The sequence below is a fragment of the Cyprinodon tularosa genome, unplaced genomic scaffold, assembly GCF_016077235.1.
Source record: "Cyprinodon tularosa strain WSP-4 unplaced genomic scaffold, ASM1607723v1 ctg19, whole genome shotgun sequence".
NCBI lineage: Eukaryota > Metazoa > Chordata > Actinopteri > Cyprinodontiformes > Cyprinodontidae > Cyprinodon > Cyprinodon tularosa.
The window spans coordinates 95,633-105,025 of NW_024038678.1; the positions used below are offsets into that span (position 1 = coordinate 95,633).

At 41.9% G+C, this 9,393-nt stretch overlaps 1 protein-coding gene across 1 annotated transcript; it reads left to right on the forward strand.

Moving 5' to 3' along the window:
- Positions 1–565: 565 nt before the first annotated feature.
- Positions 566–4,027, forward strand: LOC119782184 (uncharacterized protein K02A2.6-like). The gene is made up of 2 exons (XM_038283024.1): positions 566–2,752; positions 2,897–4,027. Exons 1-2 carry the CDS (start codon positions 668–670, stop codon positions 3,605–3,607), a joined length of 2,796 nt encoding a protein of 931 aa, XP_038138952.1. The 5' UTR covers positions 566–667; the 3' UTR covers positions 3,608–4,027.
- The last annotated feature ends 5,366 nt before the right edge of the window (positions 4,028–9,393 follow it).

Sequence of the window (9,393 nt, forward strand, 5' to 3'; positions counted from 1 at the left end):
TGAGCTAAGAAGGCTTGCTAGCAGCTGCAATTTTGGGGACATTAGAGATTCACTGATTAGAGACCGACTCGTGTGTGGTACAAATAGCTCAGCGCTGAGGGAGAGATTACTCAGGGAAGAGAAGCTGACTCTAAATACATGCCTGCACATTTGTAGAGCTACGGAGCTGTCTAAGGAAAATAGCAGAACGCTACAAGGACAGATAGCGGAGGAAGTACATACAGTAAAACAGGCAGTGGAAGAAACAAAAAGACACAATGAGATATTGTGCAAGTTCTGTGGTAGAACACACGAGAGGAATAAGAAAAAATGCCCAGCTTTTGGGAAAAAGTGTAAACAGTGTGGAAAGGACAATCATTTTGCAGCTCAGTGCAGATCGAGACGAGAGAGCAGTCGGAAAACCAAGAACGTGCATACAGTTACAGAACAGACTAGTGACAGTGACTCATATGAGGATGTCAACAGCATAACTGAAGTAAATAGAGAGGATGAAACTGTAAACCAAGTTAAAGACAGCCACAGTCAGAGCCAGCAGCTCTTTGCAGGAATGAAGATAGGTGAACAGTTAGTTAATTTCCAGATAGACTGTGGGGCCACCTGCAATATCATCCCTATCGACCTACTAAACCCAGATATACAGTTAGAGCACACTAAGAAAGTGTTAGTGATGTATAACAAGACCAAGCTGACTCCTCTGGGTACATGTAAGGTTAAAGTCAGAAACCCCAGAAACAACAAGCTATACAGATTAGAGTTTCAAGTGGTTAACCAGAATAGCAGAATCCCTTTACTGGGCAGAAAGGCCAGTGAGGCAATGAAGTTGATAAAAGTACAGTACGAGAACATTTTGGCTATAGACAGCATAGTGATGAAAAAGCCGAACCCAGTGACAAGAGGAGAACACGTGACCATGGACAAAATAAAGGAAGAGTTTGGGGATGTGTTCACCGGAGATGGCTGCATGGAGGGTGAATATAAAATAGAAATAGATGACAGAGTACCACCAGTGAAACTGCCAAAGCGCAGAGTGCCAGTAGCTATGATGACACCTCTACAAGAGGAACTCAAAGATCTAGAGAGACGACAAATAATCGCACCGGTGGAACGCAGCACTGACTGGATCAGTAGCATGGTTGCAGTGAGAAAACCTAATGGGAAGATGAGGATCTGTATAGACCCAAAACCTCTGAATCGGGCACTAAAAAGAAGTCATTATCCACTCCCAACTATAGATGACATCCTGCCGGAGATGTCAAAGGCAAAGGTGTTCACAGTCTGTGACGTGAAGCAAGGCTTCTGGCACGTCAAACTAGAAGAACAGTCGAGTTACCTCACAACATTCGCCACCCCATTTGGTCGCTTCCGTTGGCTAAGGATGCCAATGGGAATCAGCCCAGCACCGGAAGTTTTCCAAAGAAAGCTCATGCAGGCCCTGGAGGGCCTCCCAGGAGTCTTCATCATAGCAGATGATGTGTTAATCACGGGGGAAGGGGTAACACAAGAGGAGGCAGACAAGGACCATGACGAGAAAGTCAGAATCTTTCTAAGCAGGTGCAGAGAGCGCAACATCAAACTGAACGTTGACAAATTAAAGCTCAGACAAAAAGAGGTACCCTACATAGGTCATCTGCTCACGGCCGAGGGACTGAGGATTGACCCGGAGAAAGTACGGGCAATCAGAGAGATGCCAAGACCAACAGATGTAAGAGGGGTACAAAGACTGGTTGGGATGGTCAACTATCTGTCTAAGTTCTATGACCACCTCTCAGATGACTGTGAAATTCTGAGACAACTCACGCGCAAGGAGAACTTGTGGGAATGGACAGATATCCAAGAAGGGGCATTTCAAAGGCTGAAAGACAAAATCGCTCAAGCACCAGTACTACAGTACTACAACAAGGAAGAGGAGTTGACACTTCAATGTGATGCATCAGACACAGGACTGGGGGCAGCCCTGACACAGAAAGGCAAACCGGTAGCTTTTGGCAGTAGGGCACTCACACCAACTGAAAAAGGTTATGCCCAAATAGAAAAAGAATGCTTAGCCATCGTGTTTGGTATGGAAAAATTTCATCAGTATACTTATGGCAGAGAGGTCACAGTACAGAGCGACCACAAGCCTCTCGAGAATATACACAGTAAGCCCTTACTTAGTGCACCTAAGAGACTACAGAGAATGCTACTCAGGCTGCAGCAGTATGATATTAGAGTAACCTATGTTCCAGGCAGGGATATGCTACTCGCAGACACGCTGAGTAGAGCATACTTACCAGAGAGCATCAGAGGAGAGAGTGAGACAGATATAGAGACTGTAAATATGGTCAACTACCTACCCATTTCAGCAGAGAGGCTGAGTGCCATCAGGGCTGCAACAAAAGATGACACAAAGTTGCAGAGTGTGGCAAATAGAATACTGTTAGGGTGGCCCAAGAGGAAACAAGACCTACCAAGTGACATCAGACACTACCACACCTTCCAAGAGGAACTGAGCTTCCAGGATGGCATTGTGTTCCGAGGAGACAGAGCCGTGATACCGGACGCACTCAGGGTGGACATCACTCACAGGATCCACTCCTCTCACCTGGGAGTAGAAGGATGTCTGAGACGGGCGAGAGAATGTGTATACTGGCTTGGAATGAATGATGAGATCAAGAACTTCATCTCCAAATGCGACATATGTAGGTCAGTGGACCCAAAGCAACAAAGAGAGACACTACACCCACATGACATGGCAAGCAGACCCTGGGCCAAGGTAGGAACAGACCTTTTCTCCTTTCACAATAAAGACTATCTGATAACAGTAGACTATTATTCAAATTTTTGGGAGGTTGATTTTCTGCCCGACACGAAAAGTAACACAGTGATCAAAAAACTCAAAGCCCACTTTGCCCGACAGGGGATCCCAGACATTGTTATCTCAGATAACGGACCCCAATATGCATCACTAGAGTTTCAGCACTTCAGCCAGAAGTGGGGCTTTGAACATAGGACATCGTCGCCGGGATACCCGCAGAGTAATGGGAAGGCAGAGTCAGCGGTGAAAACAGCCAAACGCCTGATGTTGAAGGCTGCAGCAGCGAGACAGGATCCGTACTTGGCCATGCTGGATCATCGCAACACACCGAGCCAGGGCCTCAACACAAGCCCGGCGCAGAGACTTCTAAGCAGGAGGACCAGGACCCTGCTTCCCACTAAGGACACTCTGCTGAAGCCTGAGGTAACACACAACGAACAGGGACTGAAATACAACAGACAGAGACAGGAAAAGTACTACAACCGCACAGCAAAAGACATGGACTCACTGGAAGGAGGGGCCAGTGTGAGAGTACAGCCCTGTGACACACACCAGGGCTGGAGACCAGCGAAAGTGGTTCAGCAGGTTAGCCATAGATCATATAAGGTGGAGTTAGAGTCAGGAGGGGTGTTGAGACGAAATCGTCGCCACCTCAGGCACGATCGCACCAAGTGCGCAATTACACAAAACACACCCACACCAACAGTGACGGAGGCGGCCATACCACCGGGTGGCCCAGTGAACCAAGAGACGGTCACCAGGTCAGGACGACGAGTTGTCAGACCCCACTACCTCATGGACTATTCTCAGTGATTAGAGTATGGTCTATGAAAAAAAAAAAAAAAAAAAATGGAGAAATGGAAATGTGTTGTTTTATACACTTGTTACACTTGTAATGTGTTGTTTTATAAACTTGTTACACTTGTGGGAAAACAGATGTTTTACACATGTTGAGTTACTATCGCTTATGTTGTTAGATCGGTTGCAAATGTTGTTACACTTGGGGGAAAACAGATGTTTTACGCTTGTTGAGTGATTATTGCTTATGTTGATAGATCAAATAAGAGAATAACGTGAAAAAAGAAAAAGAAAGATGTAACAATAGGATTGTTTATTAAGCACTGTTGCACGGGGGACGGATTTAGAGGTTGCACAGCAGACGGGAATGTTCGGATAACGTGGCTACTGCAGAGTGTAGATGTCGGCACGCCAATAAAGTTTAAGTAAGCAAAACTGCTTTAATCGTCCATTATGTATAGTCTATAGTGAGACAGAACATAATGAAACAATCGTGACCAACAGTTGTCTCGTCTCCAATAAATCTATCCCATAAATCATTAAAGGTTAAAAAGGCTCCTTATCTCAAAGGGTAACCACTATTCTGTGTACATATTACAGACAACACAGCAATTAATCCTTGTAGATTTTACACAACGACAACACATTGATATAATGTTAGAAAAATCCAATGAAACCTTGGATGGTGGAACTATTTAATACTGGACTGCAAAACAAAAAAATACATTTGTGTTTAAGCATTGATAAAGTCATTTTAGAAAACTCTTTGCTGCATACTTTGTAAACATTAAGGATGATGCATCTTTCAGGTACTGAGTCAGATCTTTGATAACATTTTAAGCTGTTTTTAAAGACAGGACTTGTGTCTGGGGTGTCCTTCCTATTTTGATTTGGTCATTTATTCCCTCAGGTGCCTTCTCTTGGTGCCTCAGTTTCCTGCTGTCCTCGGACCTGTTAGTTATCTGGTAATCAGATCAGCTGTTCTACATCATTTCATAATATATGTATCCTCATGGATTTTATCCTCTGATTGTCAGATCTTCCTGTTATGTATTCTGATCAATGCATCTTGTGCTGTACTATAGTTAGTTTCTGTGCTGGTTTGTGAGAGAAATCTTGTAAATTTATTTATTTTCTCTTAGAAATCTTGGCCAACCCACACTATTTGATGTTCATGTAAGTACTGTAGGTAGTTGAGTATTTTTATACCTCGTCCATTCTTTAACCGCCCAATTATCCATTTTCATAATTTGAAATACTATTCAAAGCAGAACATGCTGTCATGGTCAGCAGTAATGACTCAAAATCAAGACTAAAGTAGTGAAAGGGAACAGACACTTCACAAAGCCTGTAAAACTACAGACATATGCAACTCTAAAAGATTACAAAAAAGCTAGCCCCATTTAAAGACATTGAATAAACAAAAATACAGTTGGAATGTTTCTTTTTGGGAAAGTACAATAAAAACTATGACTGTACTTTATTAGTATATCGCAGAAAAATAAAACCAGTTCTGTCCTCCGGTTGTAAAGTATTTTTGGGAAGTGCACCTTTCCCTCCTGTTGTAAAATACTAACACTGCATGATGCTTTCACGTGTTGTCATGTTCCTTCACAGCTTAGATAGCTATCTCAGTTTGCAAGCATCCAGAATCCAACCATGGTCAGTATTACTAAGTAAAGTTTGTGTAAGACCATCAAACATGTAAAACAGTAATCACTTTTTTCTTTTAGAAGAATGGCTTTTTCCTCAATGCATGGCCTTTCAGTCAGTGTTGGGATAAGACTTGTTTCATTGTGGATAATGACACTCTTGTGCCAGTTTCAGCAAGCATCTTTACATTGTCCTTTTTGATATGAACATTTTTATTAAAAACAGTGAGAAACCTGAATCTGTCCCCATACTTAAGTGTTTCATTGTCTACCCACAGTATTTCCACTTGTCCATAATTGCCATAATATCTGTCCCAATTGCATAACTGGGACAGATACATACTGTACACTTATGGCATTGCTAAATGTATAGACTTATAGAGGCCCACTCTGCTTTAACTAGCAATCTACTGTAATTCTAATGCTGCTCAATTCAATGTACGACACGGATGTTTTTATGCTGTGTAAGTAAGTTTCTGGTTTTAACTCTATGATTGTCTAGAATTCTGGGTTCTAAATTCCCCATACCAAAACCATTTGTGAAGAGAAGGTATGAGCCGCACTCATGATATGAACATTTTAACAAAATATAGACAATAAATCATAACAAAAGCCAAACAAAGCAATCTGAGCAACCACAACGGCTGAAGGACTAAATACAGATACTTTGCACTGTTGATCATCATGCACAGATGGCTTCAGTTCATAGTAAAACTGCATATTTCCTAAGACTATAAATTGATTTTCATTTCAGTTGCATTTTTCCTCCGCCGTTTCAGGTTCCACTTGCTTGAACTTCAAGACAAATTATCCTCTTAACACTTCATGTGTCTGTTTTCAAGCCTGTTTTTTTTAGCTCCAAGTTTTCTACGACCACAAGCACCAAAACTGTCTTCTGCAAATCATGCTGCTCTTTCTGCCAAATACACAGAGATACAGGTCAATATCCACAGTGAAGCTTAACTGTATTAGGTGCAGTAGCCCCTCTAAATAGAAAATACATTTAACTTAAATTGATCACCATTCTTGATTCAAGCCCAGGATTCTCTAACATAGACACAACATAATTGATAATGTTCTATACAGCCGCTGTTTGACATTTCTTTAATTACGACTATAATTTATTCATGCTCTTCATCCGAGATGCTTGTTGCGGAAAGCTTCCTTTTGGAATATATTATCCTGCTCCTCCTGAGGCCCATGGATTACCCGTCTTAATAGCAACCCCCTAAAGGTATTACTTCCTTCACTGTGTTTGAGTGTATTTTTTTGTGTAGATTTGTGCTCTTGTGGTATTCATGCCTATGATTGCAGTAGGCATCGTACCTTTAATGCTTCAGCTAAGCTGCAGAAGTCATTAGTTCTTATTTTTCAAACCTTTAAATTACTTACGTTTGAGCTCGCTTGTTATGTTACTGCCTAAGCTAATTTTCAAAAGCAGAGAGAAAACAGCAAACGGTTGCAAGATGTGCACTTCTTGCACAAAGCAGTGACCCCCTTGTTTAACCCAGTTTTGAAGAGGAAAACAGCACCACCTAATTTTCTGCCTCACTCTGTTGGTTGGTTAATAAGCAGTGAAGCACAGCTATTTCCCTCGGCGTTAAGGAGGGTATCTCAAATGTGCTCTCTTCAGACGGGGTTTAAGATGTTAATTATGGTCTGGATTTTTTTATTTTATTTATATCAGAATATGCACCTGTCAAAAAAAAAATCATTGCTGTCTTAGTTGAAGTGTTAAGGAAGTCTCTTTTATGAGACAGCACTAAAAAGTAACAAAGGACAGTTAATTTACTATAAAGAAAAAATAAACCTAAGGCATATTTTATGTCATACATACAATACTTGATCACTACACTTACTGCAAAGTACTGCAAAAATTGCGAATTACCTCCAATGGGTCAGTAATGGTGTGGGGTGGCTTTTCCATTCCCCAGACCTGAATACAATAGAGCACATCTTGGACATTATGTCCTGATTTATCCACAAACGTCACGTTGCAACACAAACTGTCCAGGAGTTGGTGAATGCTTTAGTCCAGGTCTAGAAGACCATATGCCAGCTCATCAGGAGCATGCCCAGGAATTGTAGCGAGATCATACAGGCACATAGTGTCATGATCATGGCTCAGACAGATGGCCTAATTGCTAATTTCACTCATGTGCCTAACTCTGCCTGGTTTCCAATTATCACTCATCTAATTCACCTGTTCCTGCTTCTTATATACGGCCCAGTCCCAGCTATCGGGTCCAGATCTTTGAGTTTGAGATTATTGATGTGATCAACATGTAATCATCATGATTTCATTCTCAGAGGACAGTGGTGAGAGAGGTTTTTAGTGTTTTGTAGTGTTCCTGTTTTCCTGACCATGTTCTGTCTCTTATCCACTGAGTGTGCTCTGTTCCTGTCTTGGCTCAGTGGAGAGAGCAGGTTTTTGCGTACCGGTATGCTCCTGATATCCTGCCATGTTTTGCCTCTCAACCACGGAGCTTGCCTGTTCCCATCTGAATGTTCTGCCTGAACTCTCTGTGGTGATGCTGAGAAACTAGTCCATGCATTTGTTACTTCAGGGCTGGACTATTCTAATTCTTTACTATCAGGAAGTCCACAAACTGTAGTTGAAAGCATTCAGCTGATCCAAAATGCTGCAGCCAAAGTTAGGTGGCTCTGCTGGGTCCATGTTGGCTGGTTCCTTCTGTCAGGGTTTGGTTGAGGTTAAAAGGACCCAAATGCAGAGGCAGGGAGGCAGAGGTGAGTTTCTTGAAGATTTAATTAAATGTTCACAAACAACTGAGGCAGGAATCCAAAAATCCAACATGAAAAAACAAACCAGAACCATGGAGACATCAGGGGAAACAAGCATGTGGAGTCAGGGAAAGGCGAGGAGAGACGAGGTAAGACGAAGTAAGATGAAGAACCAGCACTGACGAGCACAAGGAGGGTATTTATGGTAGACTGAACAAAGAGAGGACTAACGAGCAGATCGGGAGCAGGTGTGAAGAAAGGAGATTAGAAAGGAGCAGGGGAAAAGAAGACCAACACAAGAGGTAAACAGAGGGCAACAAATAAAAACCTAAGAACTCAAATATATCCAGAAAAAACAACAAAATACGAATTAAACCAATAAAACTAGAAAACATGGAGCAGAGTAAAACTGAATACTCTGAAACCAACAGAACCAAGACAGACTTCTCTCCTGTGGAACCAACTACCAGTTTTAGTCCGTAAGGCAGACACCCTGTCTACTTTTAAGGCTAGGCATAAAACTTTTCTTTTTGATAAAGCTTATATTTAGAGTGGCTCAAGTTATCCTGAGCTATCTCTATAGTTATGCTGCTATATGCTTAGACTTCTGGAGGACATAGGGACCCCAATTTCATTATTCTGCTTCATTCTATCTCTATTCTCCCACTCTGCAGAACCTGCTAGTTCAATCTCTAATGCTATGCTCTTTCTGCTTTTTCTCATAGTAGCTTCGCCTCGTCTGTTCCTATTTGGCTGTGACACCATCCTGGAGAGAAATATCAGCTGTGCTGCTGCCATCAACACCTTTGTTTGTAGAGGTTGGAGATCAGCCTGTTTTTTCAATGTAGTCCTGTTTCTCTGATTGTGTCTGGCAGTATTTGTGCTCTCTTAATCCTCTGACATCGGAGTTGGCTCTGAGCTCGTCTTCCTGGCTGTGTGTTTCCTCTGCGGGGCCACCTTTTGCAGTTGCTATTGGTATCTCTGCTACTTTCTTCTTGAACCCCAGTCGGCCTCGGCAGATCGCGGCTCACACTGAGCCTGGTTCTGCTGGAGGTTTCTTCCTGTTAAAAGGGTTTTTTTCTTCTCCACTGTCGCTACAAACATGCTTAGTTGGAGGAATTGCATTCAAGTCAATGAGTCGATGCAATCAACTGGTTTTCCTTAGATAGAAAACTTTGAATCAATTTGACTGTATGTCTGTATACAGTATGACTGCATCTATCTATCTATCTATCTATCTATCTATCTATCTATCTATCTATCTATCTATCTATCTATCTATCTATCTATCTATCTATCTATCTATCTATCTATCTATCTATCTATCTATCTATCTATCTATCTATCTATCTATCTATCTATCTATCTATCTATCATCTATCTATCATCTATCTATCTATCTATCTA